The 20,563-nt window shown below is 44.4% G+C and overlaps 1 protein-coding gene across 1 annotated transcript; it reads left to right on the forward strand.

Moving 5' to 3' along the window:
- The first annotated feature begins 533 nt into the window (after positions 1-533).
- mgmt (O-6-methylguanine-DNA methyltransferase) lies at positions 534-19,741 on the forward strand. Its single transcript, XM_037466581.2, has 5 exons — positions 534-647; positions 2,985-3,133; positions 12,045-12,205; positions 16,642-16,781; positions 19,193-19,741. The coding sequence occupies exons 1-5, from the start codon at positions 603-605 to the stop codon at positions 19,319-19,321; spliced, it is 624 nt and encodes a 207-aa protein (XP_037322478.2). The 5' UTR covers positions 534-602; the 3' UTR covers positions 19,322-19,741.
- Positions 19,742-20,563: the final 822 nt, after the last annotated feature.

Below are 20,563 nucleotides of genomic sequence, written 5' to 3' on the forward strand. Positions count from 1 at the left end.
CTGCAGAGGACAACAGACACTTTTGAACAATACATGACTGATAGCACTCTCTTGGTCGTAATGACTGGAATCTATGCTCCAGGCAACATAAGGCAACTTAAGACCGCATTAAAACTGTGATAAAAGAACGCTGCCCCATGTGTTCTTCATAATAACACGGTGAGTTTATTAGTCAGTGTATCAAATGTTATTGGTCGACAGCATCACATAGGTGTTTTTTTTTTAACCCACAGACGTCATGCTTGGGACCCTGAATACCTCAAAGTCACTGGGGATAAATGATTAGATAAATGTTTCAGCTTTAAGAGGAGAGTTTGTTTGACGTTAACGTTCAAAAAAATCTGTTTCCAAATCAAATCAAATATCTAAATCACTAATATTACTAGTCTTCTGTGTACTGAGGCCCCTGAAGGACCCCGAATCCCAACATGAGACCTAAAAGACAAGCCCTCTGTGTCTGTCCTTCAGCAGGGGGCGGGGCGGAGACTTCATAACGACCAATTACAGAGCGATGTTTGACTTTTGCCTCCGGTGATTGGCTGACTTGGTCACGCAGTGCGGAGAGAAACAGGAAGACGCTTTCTCTCACGCTCACGTTGCGGATGGAACCGAAGCAGCCTCCCGCACGGATACAAAAGGGCTTCATTGTAAGCTACTGAGTTAATTTACAGTGTCAACATTGGTTTTTGTTTTTACAAAAGCTGACATGTTCCTCGGTTCAAATGTCATCCGGATACTCTCATGCTGATGGAGTCATTCCGCGCGCCCCCCCCCTCCCCTTCCGCCTTTTCCACATTTAACGCGCGCGCATTTTAAACTAACTTCGCAGAGAATTGCGTCAGGCTTTGGAGAAAAGGTTTCGGAAATCAGCTTCAACCTTAAATTTGAATTCCGCACAGCAAGCGTGCAAACGTGTTGCGTGTTTGCGGCGCCACGCAGCGCTTTTCTACTCCATTAAGTTCTGACCGGGGAGCCGGTGTGATGACAAACGAATGGAATGACACGACGACACAATCTGCTTATTGTTTGTTTGTTGTTCCTCACCGTGAAGAGCTGGGTAAACACCCCTAACTATCCCGAGTTTAGTCACTTTAGTTTAGTTTAGTGCACCGAACAGCGGCACGAAACACGATGGCGCTGTTTTGTAATCAGCGTGGACTATTAGCCAAGGCCATTATTGCCCAAGTCCATTATTCTATCGGTGAGTCTATTACCAGCCTGCTAAATGGCAGCCAGTGTGTTTATCCAAAGTGCACTGTACCATTGTTTGGCTCAGAGGAAAAAGAAAAAATCTCTGCTTTTATTGTCAGTTCAGGCAAACCCCCGATGAATACAGCGAGAGCTGCACGAGTAGAAACAAGAAAGTTGAAGCAGACGCATTTGTGATCGCATACCATGACAGATGTGTTGGTGGGGTGTGTGTGTGTGTGTGTGTGTGTGTGTGTGTGTGGAGGAAGAAGAGGGGGCAACAAAGTAAATGAAACACTGTAAATGCATGAATACTTTTTTTTAAAATCACATCACCTGTGCTTAATCTAAAAATAATGCACTCCTGGATCTATTCTTAATTTTAAAGTACAGGCTGCTTAGAGCAGTGCAGTTTTTTTTTTTTTTACATATGCATTGTGCGTTGAGGTCTGCATCAGGATTATTTAGGTTGCTACATAAAATATTGGAGAAAAGTTTGAAATGAGACAATGTGATGGAGCTCAAGGTTGGCGCTTGTCTTTGTCTGCGAACCCTTTGCTTGTCTCTAAGACAAAGGAAACAACAATTTCTCACATGTGACAAACAAGAAGTAGGAAATGTTTTCTTTCTTTCCTTTTTTTTTTTTACTAGAATAAATACATATAATGATGAATGGATTGTGGGGAGAATAGTTGCCAGATTCTGATTAATCAGTTAATTATTTGCTGGCTGGCTAGCTTTTTGTTGCTTGATTAAGTAATTAGTCTAAAAGACCACATTGTGTTAGAAGTAACTTTTGAAACAGCATTCACAGCAGTACCTGCTACCTTTTTAGTGTTTATTCATTTGTAAACTAAATATCTTTTGATCTTGGACTGCTGGACCGACAAAAGAACACATTTATAAATCGTCACCTTTCTCTCTGGAAGCCTGTGATTTAAATATTTATCCCTTATACTCCATTGATAGATTAAACCTTGTATTTATTAATTGAGAAAGTACTCACGAGGATAATGGATAATAAAAATAATCATCGGTTGCGACACAACACACAGCAAACAAAGAAGTGGAAAACCATGGATGTGAATGAAATACGCTATTAAAAATGAAATAGACAAAAAGAGAGATATTGTTGTACCCTTTAGACACTTTTTAGATCAAGGTTTCCTCGGTTGAAACTCTTGCAATCAATGTGACCTTTATTTATTATAACCCCCATCTCTCAAAAACTCACATATAACATAGTCAATCATCTCTCCTTCCCTCAAAGTAAAAATAAAAAAGGAACTGCTGTCTGGTTATTGCCAGTATCCATCTCAGTCGTCAGAAAAGCTGCACGTTTTTGCTGTTGTTAAGGGCTGGAAACCAGAATCCCATCGGAGTTGCACCCTGAGGAACAAATTTAATGCTAGAAAAACATCCCGACCATCAACCAAAAATGACGGATTGAAAATAATGTCGAGCTATCTTGGGAATCCCCCACCAGACAAGGGAACAGACTGCATTGTTTTTCTCATTTATGTGATATATAGAACAGAAAGAGGGTAAAAAATGGGCAATTTATTGGTTAGATAGGCGTATTCGTTTCCATGCACAAAAGAAATATCGTATAGTAATGTTGGGATCAAGTCGCATCATGACATTGTTTGGAGGCTAGGTGTTCAAACATGTAAGTCATCACCCGTTGGTGGCCCGCTAGCTTTTCAATAGATCACTCAATGCAAATATGTGTGGGAAATTGTGAAAGTTGCCACATGAATGTGTCAATGAACGGAGTGTAATTTGTGCTTCCTTAGCGGGGCAGCGGGATGAAGAAGCAGAAGGAGAGCGGCTGCACTCAGAAGACCATCTCGTTGCGGAGCCCCCTGGGGACCATCCGAGTCAGTGGATGTGAGAATGGTGTGCACACCATCCAGATCCTAATGGATGTCGCACCTGCTGAAAGGTACTGTACAACAGCCGGGCTGCTGACGTGATAAACAAAGGTGTGAAATTTACAGGCGGACAGAATCCACTCGTGTGATGGAGTGCCACCATTCCTCATTGGAAGCAGGGCATTTTTGTAGATCCCACAAGAAATATCCTGGAGAAAGTTGGGCAAATATGAGCAGGCACTAGAAATATGAGGGGCACTAGAATACAGTTGGGCTGGAAATTAGATTTCTGATGGCATGTGGTTGTGATTCTTCCTGCAGTATATTTGAAATTTCCAGAAAAATAACTTCTTTATTACCCACAAGGGAATCGATTACAGCGGATGTCTGTAGGGTCAGCAAAGGCCATTGGGAGCATGGACTGTTCGCTCCTGTTTATTTATGTTCCCTCCAAGTTGTATGCGGTAGTTCCGAGTGTCAACCGGCACTCAGAAATGTAATGTGTGATTGCATTTCGTGCCCCACCCATCCCTCAAAACTGTGAGAATGTTGCAGGTCTTACTGGAGCGATAGAAACTGATTAAACTCTGAGTTAATAAGTACTTATTTCTGAATTTTACAGGTCCACATCCTACATCATGGATTACTTTTGATTAGATTGAAATTAAATATCCATGTATCGCAGATTCGCATTTGATAAACTTGAATGGTTTAGGAAATTAAATGCGATCCAAATGCACCCGGATAGGAAGTTATCCGTTTGAAAGTGTATGTTCAAAATCTAATTTATGGAAACCCATTAATGACCTTGTATATTATACCTCAACATGTGTTTCCTTCTCGACTGTCTGCCATTTCCTAAAATTCATCAAGCAGTAAAAACATTCCACTTGTCGTTAATGAGTTGAAGTGAGAAAATTAATAATATGGAATTTTGATTATGGAAGATGTCCTGTAACCATGCGCAAGCACCTTTTTCCGCCTCCCCGTGAACGGGGTTTAATTTGTGTGTTCAGGTTCAGTAGGAATATGCAAATGCATTTAATGATTCGCATCACTAGATCATTCCTCAGTTTAATATCATTTGCTTATGTCGGCCATAAGTGACGCCGCCGCCGCTACGTCCTCAAAGGTGCGAGGAGCCGCTGCACTAAAATGTTTCGATTTCATCTCGACCACTTGAACGCGGCGTTATTGTCATACTGGGGGGGTTAGGGGGGGGGGGGGGGCTGGAGCCACCTCAGATATATACGGTGTTACAGAATGTAAACAGGCATTAAGGGAGGCGAGATAAAGTGACAATATATAGGCTTATCTTTGCAAGCGGCTTTACATGTAGATCTCACAAAAGCCTGCATGTAGCGGTGATAGTTCAAATCAGCCATTTCCATTGATTTATTTATGACATACTAAACAAGGCTCTCTCCAGCTTTGGATGTGGTGTGGTACAGGCTTAGGAAGTCAGGGTGATAAATGATCTCTAAGAGCATATTTTGGATAAGGGAAATGGATAAGACCCATGCATAACAGAAAGTAAAACCTACAGCAGTATATTTGTGAGCGAGTCACAGCTTTGCAGGCTTATGCAACTCTGTTTGCTTTCTTTTTTTTTTTTTTTTTTAAGAATTCACCATGTCTGTCTGTGTCGAACAGCCGGTGCAGCAACAAAAGTATGCGTGGCATTGATAGATAGTTATTGATAAATGCCATTATAGCCACATAAACGCCCTTGAAGTATTGCTCACACGCCGTGACCGTCAGCTCTTTCTAATAGAAACGTCTCAAGCCCCTTTTGCTTCCTAACTGATCTTAGGAACATTTCCTAAAATCAACCTCCTCTGCCAGTCTAACGACAGCCCTGAAGGCACCATCGGATGAACAAATTCATTACATCTCAACAACCCCTGTTGGGGCCCTACACACCAGCCTCCCTGTTAACCAGCTTTTCCCCTTTTTTTTTTTTTTTTAGTTCTTAGCATGGCCTCGGCGTTCGCAGAAAAATGATACGCATTTTGTTTACAGGAGATTACTATTATCTGAAATATGACGCGTCCTGCCTCTTTCACACAGAGCACAGACACATAATACAGAGGAAATCATAGAGTATTTTTTATTAGGGTGAAAAATGAAAAAAAAAAAAAAAAAAAAAAGGGCTGGACTCCTGCCCCGAGACATTTTGTGAGCATATTATTTTACAATGCTTTGATCAATTTGTCTGTCAAGCTGGCTGAGATGTGGGGGAGCAGGGAAAAAGCAATTTAGCTTGTGAGGTCCTCAATAGAAATGTACTACAGGAGGCTGTGTATGACATGTTGCATTAGAACCCGAGTAGCCTTTATTGCCTGATAATGTCGCAAGGCAATGCTGATATCAATCACCCTTTAACAGCCGGTGTGATGTTTTTTTATGAAAAGAAGAAGAAAAAAAATAATGCATGAAGCATTTCTTGGAAAATAATTGATTTAATTCTGAGCCGAGGGATTTCTACTTTTAACAACATAAAAAAAAGAAAAACGGGCACAAAATGTGCTAGAAGCTAAAAATTGTTAAGAACAAGCTCTTTGCATATGCTACTATAGAAAATTCTAATTAATTTTACACGGATAAACATTCTTATTCTCAGTCTCATTTGCATATAGATATAAACAATATATTTGTGCATCTGAATTCCCAGCACACACCAGTCACGTGATCTGCCTAAAATCCTAAGTGGCTAAAACCAAAAATTATCATTATATTTCCCAGGCCATAAATCCCCCCTCTTTTTTTTTCTTTCTCTGACACAAAGCCTTATAAATCTGTGTGTGATTTTTTTTTCTTCTTCACATTGCACATTGTTTTTAAATAATGATTTTCATCTGTTTGTTGTTTCTGTGATAGTGGGGAATCGTACCATATGCTGCGGCAAAAGACAAATGATTAGCAAATGGAATTCTAGACAGCTGTCTGACTGAAAGCGTTTGGTTGATAGCATTCTGCTACCATAATTAGCTTAAGCTTTGGGTTAATTAACTTTCTACCTGGATATGCATAATAATAGAATTCTGCAGAAAGCCAAGGAGCTTCCAGTATATCAGCAGCAAAGGCTTGCTTTTTATTTTGCATTTCGGCTGCATATTTCAATTTAAAGAGGCGATTTAGCTCGGCGGCGTCGTCGAATGTTGTAGATTTTACTCCCCAAGCCAGATAATTCTGAAACAATAGGAGTGTATTATGTGGCAGAAATGCCATTTCTGAATGTAATTAAAGCGGATGAAAGCAATCACCAATTTTTAAACGCTTTTGTCTAGCGCAAGGCCTACTTGTAAAAAAAATACCCATCAAGAGGAGAAAAGAGGCAAGAGAACCCCCAAGTCCTTATATAAGAGGCCTTTGAGACTGAAGTGAAGTACAACAGTAATTAGTCTTTTGTATGAATTTTGCCGGCCATGCTCATGATTAGTTAAGCATATGAGAGGACTGCAGGACTGCATTGGTCTTAAGGAGGAGGGTGTTAAAGTCTATTTATCACCAGTTATCCTCACAGCTTTCCATTATCACTGACAACACTGGATGGGGCCTGAGAACAGCCTAATTGTTCTGAGGTGGAGTGTTTTTGTGTCAAACCCGTCACCTCGGTCACATTGGCATTCATAAGCAGCCAGACATTTTCCATCTATCGAGCCCTAATACCCAAGCTGTCACAACAGCTTTTACACACTACCAATGCTAGTGTGAAATATCTGAGGTGATGCATTTATCGTTTTTCTCACACTCGTGTAGTGTTGTGAATCAATGTCCTGGTTCACACTGAATAGCTTTATGGTAAATGGGTTCCGTTTGGGGCCTGTTTACATGATGTGCTCACACACCGGGAACCGTATCAACAACTTTTTTTTGTTTTTTTTCCTCTATAATTTCCTTTTCCTCCTCCCCAGCTCTCTCTCTCTCTCTCTCTCTCTCTCTCTCGTATTTAGTCCGACACGTCATTTAAATCAATTAAAACGATTATTGTGCTAGATTTGTAGACATGGCTGTGTGCTATATAAACTGCTTACATTTGTAACTAAAATGCGGTGTCATACAAACAGTGGTCTGCTGAGATATTGAATGAAATCATCAATAAAGCAGAGGGGAGACTTTTAGTCCCTTTAGAAATGGTATGAATAATTCATTGTGTAATGATATTCAGATCATTTCTGTTCTATTTTTCCTCCCCTTTTTTTTTATTTTTACATTTTTTACTGCGGCCTTAGAATATTGTTTTGCATGTTGTGAAGTGCAGTACTCAGCTGCGTATTCATTAAGGTGCTGCTCCCAGTGGCCCTTGGACCCATCTGTGCTCTACGTTTATGCCCCGATCTCCCGGGACCGTCCCAATCAGGCTGCATGTGCCATTTCCTGTGCAAACCAACACCTGTGTAACACACTACCTGTAAAACGCCGCACGCAGACGCTCACTCGGATGAAAATCTGCAAATGCTGTGGTTTCAAAAGCAGATCCTCCAGGGCCAGGACGTGGAGCCGAGCGAGAGTTACCCTTCGCTGTGAAGACGCAGCTAAAAGCAGCTCCTGCAGTTTTTTGTTTTATTTTTGTTTATTTTTTTATTTTTTTCCCCCTGTTGTCGACCAGGAAAGTTTTTTTTTTTTTTTTTTTTTTCCAGGCGCGAGGGCCGCGGCGGTTTGTTTTAGAACTTGATTGGATTCTATATCTGCGAGGCGCAGAAAGTGTGCAGCCTGCGACATACCGAGGCAATATGCAGAGAGATGATTCCGCCCTGACATCTTGGAGAGGAGTACGAGTCAATTATGCCCAAGTGTTGTTCTTGCTTATCTTCCTGCGGCACCAAACAAGGATTTAGTCAAGGATTTAGGGGTGAGGGGGTGGTGGTGGGGATCATGGTAAGCGGTTCACAACAAAACACTCAAAACTCCTGGGAGCGGGCACTGATTTAAAAATAAATTACAGAAGACGAAGCGCTAACACTCAAGGGCCCTCAGCAGTGCTGGCGTACACAGGTGAAGATTAGCCTCCTCGCTAATCAGAGGAACAAGGCAGTAATTTGCTCTGAACACAGACAGTAATTAGGACTTGGTGACACTAGATTCCCATAATGCCTTTGTGCTTGACGTGGTCAAATTCTGACAGAGGCTATCCATGCAGGGTCACTGTCCCTCCAGTCTCTCGGCCCTCTTCAGCGGAGGCTCTAAAAGGTCCCTGCAGTTACAGGGGATCCCTAATGTACTTTATGCCTCCCTCACTGGCTCCTTACCATTCGGGTAATTGGAATCTCTTACTGTGGCACTTGAGGATAGAGGCTAAAAACACTATTTGAAACCGCTCGGTAGCCTGTTGCAGATAAACATTGCTGCGTCGGGGCGCGTGGGCACACTACATAATGGAGGAAGAGTTAAGGCTCTGGTAATACACGCCTTCACTGACTCCTGTGGCTGGCCAGTTGGGAGAAGACCTAATTGTTGCCTGCGCCGCACTATTCCTTCACCACCACCACCACCACCACCTGCGTGTGTTCCTCCCCCCCCCCCCCCCCTCCTTTTCGGTGGACGTCCCGCTAATGGGAGGCGTTCGGATATCCAGAGAGCGGTTTATCCAGGGCCGGGTTGTTTTTATTCTGAAACGGAAGCGTTTGCTTCCAGCCTCCCACTCCGAAAAGCTGTCGACTTTAGTGCCGCAGCAGCTGGATCGGCATCGGAATGATCTTCAAACGGTTGAACGCGCTGCATTGAGCAAGTGGCTTACAATTGTATCACAGCCTTTGGCTCAGAGACCATCAAGATCTTGACATTCATAGAGACATGCTGGATTTTTTTTTCTCCCCTTTTTTTTTTTTTAGACAGTCATTTTAGGCTTTTTTCATGCTCTCTTGAGTCTTTGACGTCTCTGAGTTAAGTATCTGCTGCTATAAGGCCGAGGAAAATATTGGACTGCTCTCGGCCTTTTCTATTTCATCCTCTGACCCGCCATGTTACCCATGATCGGTGAAGGAGAACTCTGGCAGGCTGTGTCAAAAGTGACAGCCGATCGAGTCGGGATGAGCGCCATCACGCTTCACCGGATGGAGGCACGAGTTCTGAGTTTTTCCCCTTTTTGTGCAATATACCATTACACCCTTCGCCAGATTCCTTTCAATTAGATCCTGTGGTTAACCTGTTTCATTCTTACGTCTGCAGCTGATAGAAAAAGTCTTAGTGAAGTCTTGTGCAACTACAGATACAGAATATGCCAAAGGAAATTGACAAATTGAACGTTGGCCTTTCTTTTTTTTTTTTTTTTTGCTTTGTCTCCTTTGATTGTTTCTTCCAGGATGAATGAAATAACCTCCAGCATTATATAAATGCTCAATTCATTCTTCATATTAGAGTAGAGAAAATAGGTGCAACTCCAAAGGACTCCCACTTTACGCAGCAATGATTTATGGTAATTGGAAATTGATTGTGACAGGAGCACAATATTAGACATTTTCTCAAATCACAATCTTGTATCAAGGGAAATATTCTTTTTAGTGCAGCAGATCCTGGCTAGTTTGGAATTAGTTTCTTATTTCCTTACCTGTGATGAAATAGTAAATGCCTGAAGGACATTGAAAATAAATATGATTGGATATGGTCAAAAGATAATAAATAACAATTTGGCCGTACCCAAATTTGAACAGTTATTCACAGTTTTTTATAATTCTTGTTTTGTTTTTTGTACAATGGATGCTAAGTACTTTCAAACAATATAAAGATACCAAGAAACTTACTTTTCGAGAGTTTCTTTGCAACAAGCCCATCATTTATCGCACAGCTCTGATCTCTCATTTGAAAGGCCAAGTCTCTGATGCGCCAGTCTGGATAACACCCAAAGATCACATGATGCCACTTGATCTGTAATTCATTGAAGCAACTGGAAATGTTGCCGGCGCAGGAGCTACATCTCCACTGCCCACCTGCTCTTTAAAAACAATCCCCCATTGCACCCAGAGGTGACAGACTTCAGCCCGACTGATGTTGTTCCACCTTTTATTTATTTATTTATTTCGGTGTTGTTTACCGGCCATAACATGTACTGCATTGCATTAACTTTTACCACTGTCAATGTTGTATCACTCAAAACACGCCTCTGAAGCCGGCGCATCCATATCTGGGGGGGGGGAGGTGGAAAATTAGCCACGGTGACAAGTCTGAAGTGTGCGCTGGAGGTCAAAGGTGCCGAAGCCTTAAGCAAAGGTGCCCTGGCCTTTGTCCGGTAGATTGTAAGGGCCTGCGGGTCCAACAGGAACATTTCCACACACAATATCCCCGAGCTGTCAGTGTGCAGCGGCTGGAACATCCTCTCTGAGAGAAAGAGGGGCTGCGGAGGGGGTAGAGGTGGTGGTGGTGGTGTAGGAAGGGGGGGGTGTGGGGGGCGGTTAGAGAGGGAACAGTGGCCTGAAGATCCTTTGCAAAGAGAAAGCGAGGTGGGGTGGGGGGGGGGATGGTGGGTGAAGGTGGTGTGTGGAGCCAAAAGAGCTGGAGTGGGAGGATAGAGAAATAGAGAGAGAAGGGGGGGTTGGTGGGGGGGGGGGGGGGTGTAGAAAGGAGAGACAATGACAAGTAGGGGCTGCCTGGGCACTCACCCATGCCGACAGAGATTGCCATGAGCCATGGCCATTGTTTGAGCGGGTCTCAGTGCAGGGCCCCGCCGGTGGGTTTTTTAACCACTCGACTCTAAAACTGCCGTGTGGTTTATTTGGAAATGAGAGTATTTGCACCTTTTTTTTCTTTTCTTTTTTTTTACTGTATTTACACCCGCTGTTAAAACGGCACCCGGGAGACTTCCATCACGCGGCCACGGACAAGCAGGCAGAGCGGGTTCCCTTGAAAAAGTGACCCGCTCGGTCATAACAGTCCAGTAAACCTGGGCTTCGCATGTCCAATATAAAAACGCTGCTCAAACTGTGACCCGCAGAAGTGTAAAAACACTTTAGGGCCGTGTTGTTACGGCAGGCGGGAGAGAGACGGTCTGTGTGTTTAACAAAGTAAATGTCTATTATTAATACCATACAGGATAAGCCAATTTTGAAAAAAGGGGGCACTTAAATGGTGGTATTATTTATTTATAAGTCCTGTACACCAGTTAATGGAATTGGCGGTCTGCTTTAGATCCACAACACAGCTTGAGGTCCACTTTGCAGTAATGCACATGCTAAGAGAGGACCTTCCCAGTAGGGTCTTTAAGTGTCAAATATGGGTCAGTCTGCTTGCATTGACCTGGGGGGTGGTCAGCAGTGGAGACAAATTCAGCTGTTAAGTGATGCCAACTCAACCGTCGGCAAATTCCTGCAAGCATCTACTGATGCTAAGATACGAATCCAAGTGCAGCGCTTTGCTGGCCAGCGCCGCTCTCGCCAGAAAAGAGAAAAATCCATTTATTCTTGTCATGAACTATAAACTAGACCCAAGCAGAGTTGAAACTGTTGTTAACGCTGTGCTCTTAACTTTTTTTTTTTTTCCGTACGAGCTGCAAGACTTTTCAAAACTTTATATCTTTGTTCTTTTTTTTTTTCTTCTGCTTCCTTAAAGTTGTTTGAAATAAACTGTTAGCGCCGTTCCTTATGACCCGGCGATGTTTCCTTTCATACTACATTTCATATGTTTGTATGTATGTGTGCACTTTGCCAAACGCCTGGATTTCTGTCTTTTTATTTTTCTAGTTCTGTCTTTTCACGGCTCTGACATCCATCACGGCGCTGACAGGAGCAACGCCAACATGTGAACCTTTTCCTTTTTTTTAAGGAATTCCAACACGTCTCGATCACCAACTTTGGTTTCACTCTGCAAATTATGCCATCTTGCATCTGTGTCACCCGTGGCATGTTATTGCACCTCCCGCGACGCGTTTTAGCACCGTTCAACCAAGGATCGGGTATTATGATCGCCCCTCTGATCCCCAGCTCAACTCGCCCCCATCCTGCGCCCCCCCCCCCCCCCCCCCCCCCCCTCCCCCCCTCCCCTCCGCAGGAGCAGCGGGGCCCCCCTGAGCTGTGTGGTCAACGACAGCCCGGCAGAAACGAGCCCCGAGTTGCAGCGCTGCGTGGAATGGCTCCGGGCGTACTTCAGCGAGCCGCGGACCACTGGGAGCCTCCCGCTCCCCGGCTTTCACCACCCGGCTATGCAAGGAGGTCGGTCCTGGATAAATATTTGCAGAGCCATGACTGGGATCGGCCTTTCACTCTTAATTGTCAGTTACATCACTTGCACTCAGTGGCTCACTGTGTTATAATGAAGTATTTTATGGCTGAGGGAGAGAGAGGGAAGGGGGGGGCGAGAGAGAGAGAGATAGAGAGGGGAGAGAGAGCGAGAGAGAGCGAGAGAGGGGAGAGGACAGAACACAGAGCCGTAACTTGGTGCAGTAATCTGTGGCAGCTCTTACCACGCGTGTTGGTCTTGGCAAGCTTTTCTATGATTCTTGGCACATTCTTTGAAACTGATCGAATTCCGCTCTTGACATTTTCAGACAGGAAGCGTTTTTTTTTTTTTTTCACTGACAACATGTGAATGGTGCTAAAGTTTGAATGAGCTTATTGTTGGCTTGACCAGTCACCCAGGACGAGTGAAATGAAAGCACCCCCCCCCCTACCCCGAAAATTTGACAATTAGTGTCCTTTCAACGGCTAGTTGTGACTGCCGAGAGAATGATTGAGGGGGGGGGGGGGAAGAAAGAGGAATTAATTATCCCTTGAGCTTTTGTTTGGAGGAAACAAACAATCCTCGCAGCCTGACGACTCACTTTTGAAACCTTGACCTTGTCGCACTCCTTTCTCAAACAATCGCAGGATGTTTCTTTGTCACACGCTGACGCTCGTCGCATTTTGACCTAAACATTTTCAGAAGTGCTCATTTGGACCCAGAAGCACACCTACACGGGGAAAAATAAATGCTCTCTAATATATGCATTTAACAATTGTGCCTCTCTTCCTTGGCAATCAGGCCTAAGTTGCTCTCTAATTTCATGCAGATCTGCAGTGCTTGAGTGATGGCATTTTCAATGAGCAGGTACTCCATCGAGACCCCGTATACAGCTATGAGTCCCACGCTCCCGCGAAGGCAATGCAGAAATACATCAGGACCAATTACGATATCAACTTTCAGTGTGATTCCCTTCGCCACCAAGTGCTTGTGTACCAGCCCCAGGCTCTTTCAAATCGCATCTCATCTGAAGTCTTTGGGGTTTTAATTAAATTTCAGGATAGATGGAATTCTTCATTAGTACCTGATCTGAATAGGTGATTGTGCTGTGTTGCACCTCTCTCCCTCGCCTGTTGTTTTGGGGCTCAGTAAATACAGGGTTTAGGCATTGCGTCGCTCTCAGTAGTCAGAACCATAGGCCACGCCAGTATAAAAATGTTAAATGTGAGCATCAAGAGTATTCGTCTTTGGAGGGAGGAAAATAGAATGTTTTCTTTTTTCTTTTTTCTTTTTTGCTTGTTAATTCACAAATGTTGAGCATTCGTTTTGGCCTCAGCGCTGCTGCACCCATTGCTACTCGATCTAAACCGCTGCCTGCACGGGGTAAATAAAAAATACAAGTTTAATCAGGTCATTACAATTTGTGACAACCAACTTTTGTTTGCTCAGTTATCTTGTGGGAGAAGCGGCAACGCGACGGCGCTCTCGCAGCACTTGTCATGTAATATTGAGTTGTGACCTTCACTTGAAGTGTTGCCATGTTTATTTACACATTTCTGACAAAACAAGCCACTTTTCATATTAGCTGTCACGACATACCTGAGCACCAGAGGTGACATGAAAGAGAAGAGAGGTGCAGTTTTTCCTATAGCGTCTGACTGACTGTCACCCGCGAGTTGGGTCGTTAGAGGCGGAGGAAGGGCGCGTGCTCGCCGGGCCTGTGTGTGTGTGTGTGTGTGTGTGTGTGTGTGTGTGCGTGCGTGCGTGCGTGCGTGCACTCAGAAAAACACCATCATGGCTTCTTAAAACGATGCATATTCTTATCTCATTAATTATACATCCATATGTAACAGACGAGAGGATCTTAGTCTCGGTAAGCGGCACGGGGAATATGCAGGGAGGGGGCCAGGCGAAGGGGGGGAAGGGCGCTCTTCAAAGCCCAAATGACTGTGTTCCTGCAGGAGGCTGAACCCCCTCCCACCCCCCCCCTGTGCACAGCACAGGGCGAGATGAGACGCTCACCAGGACTCGCCCCTGTGATGTGGAGAGGAATTAGGGAAATGAACGTTTTCAGAATATCGAATAATCAGAGAATCATCAGCACCCCGTCAGCCTTCAAAAGTATGGATCCCTCAAGACTCGAGAGACACTTTGACTGGGAGTCAAAGTCTTCCCTCCCATTAGACACAAAGGATAATGAGGTAGCTGCATTTCCACTATTGTCTCCTCATTGTCACCGTCACATGAGGGGTGACTTGTCAGCTGAAAGACCTCTCCCCAAATCTATCATTAGCTGGGCTGATGGAATTCGGTTTATTTCTCCTCTCAAATTGCCCCCACGTACAAAACTATGAGCTAATCAATCATACATGCCAATACAGTCATAATCACTAGATCTGTTCGATTTTCTTTTTTCTCCCTGCGGTTCAATCTGCCTCTGCAGTGGCCCCTATCACCCCCCCCCCCCTCCCCGTGGTAGGTAATGACCTGTGACACAATTATGGGATGTCTGTAAACATGTAAGTGCTTCCTCTCAACTTTTATTTAAACAATTGACATCACTACACCCCCGGATCTAAAGAGGGCCCTGACCCCAGACACAGCGCATTAGGCTCTTTATGAAGTATGGGGCTCGGGGACTGCTCTCCGAATCATTGCTGGTCACCTCGAGTGACCTGCATGAAGTCTCTGTCACTAGCACTGATGAGGGCAAAGTTCTTTAACCTCTCTGGCGGCGGATAAAAAGCGCAGACACTTTCAAGGGTTTTTTTTTTTTTTTTTTTGTCCAGTACTGTTGGAGATGCGAAACCTTACGGGAGGGGGACAAAAAAAACAACAAATGCCGCCGGCCCGGCAACGACTTGGGGTCGTTTGTCAGTACCGCTGGCGTCGGCCGGGGATTCGTGGTCGCCGTCGTCCGGGCAGGTTGTCATCTCGCCCGCCGCTGACGAAGCGATATCAGTGTGCACGTCGTCAGGCCAAATCCGAGCCTTATGAGGCTGGGGGGGGGGGGGGGGGGGGGGCTGGAGGGGGGGGGGGATAATGCATAAAAGAAATTTCCGGGGTGTATCTTATCTCCTCATAACATTAAGTCTGTCTGCGTAAGAGCCCGTCATCTCGTTGACAGCGTGATTATTACCTGAAAAATTATTAAACAGTACCTACGGGCCTTGTTCAAGACAAAGAACTCACATGGGTGCGCATCAATCAAAAATATCCCCTTTAGGTTTTACACTTATTCCCCCCAGTTTAGGCAAATTGCCTTGTTCGCGTGGCTTTGTGTAGCGGAGAGTGACTATAAGGTAGCGAGGGAGCCTGGGGAGCAAAGGATGTTCACTCTGTAGAAGAGAGACAGGGGTGTGACATGTTTTCACACAATGCCAATTTGGAGGGATTTCTCATAGATCACTTGTCATGTGCTCTCTTAGACCATATAAATGAGAGAGAATGGGAGATCACTAATTGAATTTTCATGACTGAGTACATGTATGCACTAGAAGAGTTTCACCCCCTCTTGATAACGAGACCATTGTTCCCCATCTTGTTCTCTTGTGCGAGGTGGGGGGGGGGGAAGAAAAGTGTTGTTCGCCGGCGACACTGGAGCCCGCCGCGTCAACGTCTTGACGGTTTCCGAGGCGCTTTCTTCTCTTTTTCTTCTGCGGCAATCGGAGCCAGACAAACATGCCTCTCAGCCACTGCCCGGTAATCCCGAAAAATAAATAGATAATGCTACCGCTAAAGTGCTAATGAAATCAGAGCCGTTAATGTGGTCGGTTAAGCTCGCGGATGATTTGAAGAATTCCGCCATTTAAGTGAAGATGATATAATGAATCTACTCTGAATAGAAAGCAATTAAAAGGACAAATTGGTCTGATTAACCTCAAAGTCATCCCACTGCCACAAATGGTGTGCAACATTCAAATTATTATTATTAAAAATCTGGAGCAGATTTGCAGTCTTTTTGGCCTCTCTTAATCCTTTTAAATGAAGGAGCGAACTTTTTTAATTTTAGCTGTGACCTTTCAAAGCATAACCTAGATTTTTCTGCCATGGAAATCATTTTCCTCACATCAGCTTCTGTGGCATGTTAATGCTAGTTCTAAGGTCAAATGGAGGGACTTGGACGTATTTAGTTGCTAATGAGTATCGTAAAGTCCTACAGAGACCCTTCGGGAGAAGAGCTAGCCCTCAAACACGCAGTCCGACACGAAGACGAGCTCAAACTTGTGATTTTTAAATTCCCGAACCGCAGTCTTTCTATTTCAAAGCAGTGAAACCGGCGGCGTGCTAAAGTGTTTTCCTTGTTGTCGTCCGCCTCTCGGGCAGCTGCCTGATTAAATGGGGGACTCCCTCTTCCTCTGTTCTCGCCGTCTGTTTCCCCCCCCCCTCCCCTCCCTTCCTCCCCCGTGTCCTCTGCTTCGTGGCGAAGACGCGTTCGCCAGCCGCGTGTTGCAGGTGCTTCTGCGGGACGTGAAGTTCGGAGAGACGGTGTCCTACAAGCGCCTCGCCGAGATGGCGGGAAACCCCCGAGCGGCGCGGGCGGTGGGAGGGGCCATGAGGAGGAACCCGGTGAGTGTGGCTGTCGTTGATTGACAGGCTTCTCGACCTGATAGGGAACTCATCATTTTTTATTAGAGGTGCGTGAACCTGCATGTCGTAAGCTGCCTCTAGTCAAAGGTTAATTATGTATAAATCAGGGATTTAAGTTTTAACTGGAGACAACACGACGTCCCTTCCAGGGTGAAATTAACTTAGACAATTTGCGACTTAAATGGCTACTTAAATGTGAAAATGTGCTTCTTTCTTTCTCTTTGTCACTAAAATCATGGTCACTTGGAAGCTGTTGTAGATATTTGTGACTTTTTTTCTAGTTCATCTAGAAAATGGTTGGCCGATTGAGCGATACATTCGATATGCTAAAATAATGTGTAATATTTTATGGGATGACACCGATTTTCTCTCCCTCTGTTTTGTTTCAACAAGGTAACTGTGTGCTCCACTTAAGTTTTCAAATGAAATAAGCTTATTATTATTATTATTATATTTTTTAACTTTGTGATGCAGGGTATGTCATCCAAACTGTAGGTGTGTTTAAATGTTGGAGCATGCGGCTCCCGGCGGTGAAGTACGACTCGACCTACAGCACGGTTTTAAGTCCACACCTTTTGTTCCTGTTCCCTCGAATCGTTGCGGAAAAAAACCCCGGACCGGCATCATTTTGCCAACGAATCCGCTGTGTACGAAATGGAGGCCTAGAGGGCAGGCGGTGCGTCTTCTTTTGATCAAACCCTTTGATCAAAGCCCGTTTAGCTGGGCCCATGTAGTGCTGTGGGCACCACCGGTGAGCACACTTCTTGTGCAGAAATGCAGCCAGCGAGGCGCTCCCTCCCTCACATGTGCGGTGATATGGCTACGTGCACATCCTCATCTTGGTACCGCGCGCTTCCTCTGACTCTGTTTTTGTTATTTAAGTAGGAAGAAATATACCGCATGGTCATTAATATTCACAAAACGTGAAGGTCTTCAAAATTAAGCAATAGTTTCTTTACAGACTTCACACGACATTGCATTACCCAGTGGCGTTGCTTCTTTGGATGTCTGTATGAAATCTCAGCCCCGTGTTGTACGGACGAATTTCCGTCCTTTTGTAAGGGAGCCTGGGAGCCTGAGCCCTCAGCTCCCGATACAGATCCAGAGTCAGATTGTCAGTGTCAATTACTTGTCAGTAAGCGCTGCTCCACTCTGGCTTCTTCGACTGCGAGAAGCTCAGCGCCCTCGATCGATCCTCGCCTCTCTGTGGCACTTCTTCTTCACCAGGATTTGAGTATCGATAAGCCTGGTGTAGTGCTCCCCCCCCCCCCTCCTGCAGGCCTTGAGGGTACCCTGCTCTCCCACCAAACACGGGGAACACGATTGATCCGAATACTCGAGCAGTATTTCTCTGTCTGCAAGGTTAATCTGGGCCTCGGAAAGTGTTATTGCTGTTGATATGGGAGCGGGTTTAACGATGGATCCGAACGGAAGCGCACTGCATGTCCAACTTTTATGTAAACTGCTGCCATCCGGTCGCAATAACCCTCAGATGGAAAATGGCGGTCAGGGGCGCGGGATCCGTTTGGGATGTTTTTTGGTTTAAGTGCAACACGAACACAATGGAGTGGAGAATATTTCAAAAGCAATAATTGCCGTGACTCATTCCAACCATTGCCACTCTTCTTGTTCTGAATGCACAGTGATCGAAGTGTTTTAGGCCCGCTTGTTTAATCTTTCTCCAGCCATTTAGTTTACAAAGAACCCGGGACCCCCCCCTGGCAGTCTTCTGCAACAAGAGTAAACGCTCCACTGACTTCCTCTTTTTAATGATCACAGGGTTATCAGATCTTAATGTTGACACCCTCTCGATTGAATATTCATCCTGCTGGTGTTTTTGCCCATTAATTTTTGATTGCTTCTTTGCTTTGCACTATTAAAGAGTAAAAAACATTTATACCCAAAGACTGAGCCATCACCCCGAATGTGAATTTGTGCAGGATCAAACCCGACACTTCTAGCGTGACACTTTGTTTTCATGCAGTGCATGAACATAAAAAGCAAAAGAATAGTGCAGATTCATATTTTCTGCACGTTGGTTACTTTTAAGTCCCACCGTTTATGTGGTATATCAGAGCGTTTCTTTCATACATAATACATAACTACTATCAACATCTCCAACCCTTGTGTTGCGGTGACAATAAATGTCAGCCTGAGAATTTCAAGCAGTCAAGCTGCAATCCTTAGTTTTTTTTTCTAGTAACGCATCCTAGTTACGTGTGTACTGATGATTTTGTTTCCTGCAACCTCCTCTCTTAATTAATGAAAGACAAATTGTCTGAAAAATGTCCCTATTTACATGTAAAATTGTTTGTGTATAATATTTTTGCAGAACTTGAATGTGTTTGTTTCCTCTGAGTTGAATTGTCTCTCCCGTCTTCCTGCGCCAGGTTCCTCTCCTCGTCCCCTGCCACCGAGTCGTCTCCAGCAGTGGACAGAGTGGGCCGTACATGAGCGGCAGGGGCGACCATCTCAAACAATGGCTGCTCACCCACGAGAGGCAGAGAGGCGAGGGCTAAGGCATGACAGAGGCCAACTGTCCTTCACACACACACACACACACACACACACACACACACACACACACACAAGGCCCGGAATTTTGTTTTCAACAACGCAAAACAGGGCCATAAAGTTTGGCGTGCTTGGCACACTCGGCGGAACAACTGGAGCTTCTTGTAGATATTCGGTTTATTCTTCTTTTGTTGCATCTAAGAATAGAGATGTTGCATTGTTAATGCGATACAGAGTTGTTGCGGAATTAGAATGTACAAAAATAACTTAAACAGAGAACAGTAGGAATTACAAACATATGCTCCCGTGGGTCTCCGTTGCGTTTGCCAGATAGTGCTGGAATGGTTTTTCTAAAGAATTATTATTCCCTTAAAAATATGTCTCTTGCATTGTTGTTGTTGTTGTGTTTCTTTTTTTTTTTTTTTCCTTAGCAGAATTAGTCTTTGTACCTCTCGTCGGTTTTTTAATTTCCTGCCAAGTGAATGCTTTGTTCAACATCCAGTTAAAGGCTCTGAATTTTACTGCTACAAAGCTTTGTAGTGAAGCATTTGTTTTGTCTTCATTTAGATCACATTGTCTGCTCTCGCCTAATAATCCACCTCGAGTGGAGTTGTCTTATGCATTATATACCGCACCTTTTGTTGGACAGGTTTTAATAAATACATCTCCAAATGACAAATTGTGCCTTTTCATCACTTTAATTGCATTTAATTTAAAAATTGATTTCATGTAGTGTTGGTTCAGTTCAGCTCATAATTAATTATGCTCTGCGTCTTCTCCTCGCTGCTTGCTCTGGATGTCAGGTCTCCTTCTTTTTTGTTTCCGAGTAGTGTTTTCCATTAGAGGGCAGTACAGAACGGGAAACAGAAATCAACATTTCAACCTTGAATTCATCCTGCACATTTAATCCCTAACTTAAATGTTTATATTCTATTTTATTTTCATGACAACCCGGTTTAATCCCCTCGGGATGAATTATTCTCTCTTGAAACCGCCATATGGAGAAGAGGGGCAGCAACGGTGGTGCGTGTTAAAATGAAACCGCAGCGGCTTCAATGCAATACGTCCTTTCACTTTTCTTGTCTACACCTTCCCCCGATGGTGCATTGCTACATTCACAGTTTAGCGAGTTTTTGGACCGTGTGGTGCAGCGCCGGAGATACCCTCACTTGCCCCATAGTTATTCCTTCTCTGTTCAGCCCAGGTAGCCTAATATATCCACCCCCTGAAATGACCTCGGCCCCCTC

Source organism: Pungitius pungitius, chromosome 13 (assembly GCF_949316345.1).
Source record: "Pungitius pungitius chromosome 13, fPunPun2.1, whole genome shotgun sequence".
Lineage (NCBI taxonomy): Eukaryota > Metazoa > Chordata > Actinopteri > Perciformes > Gasterosteidae > Pungitius > Pungitius pungitius.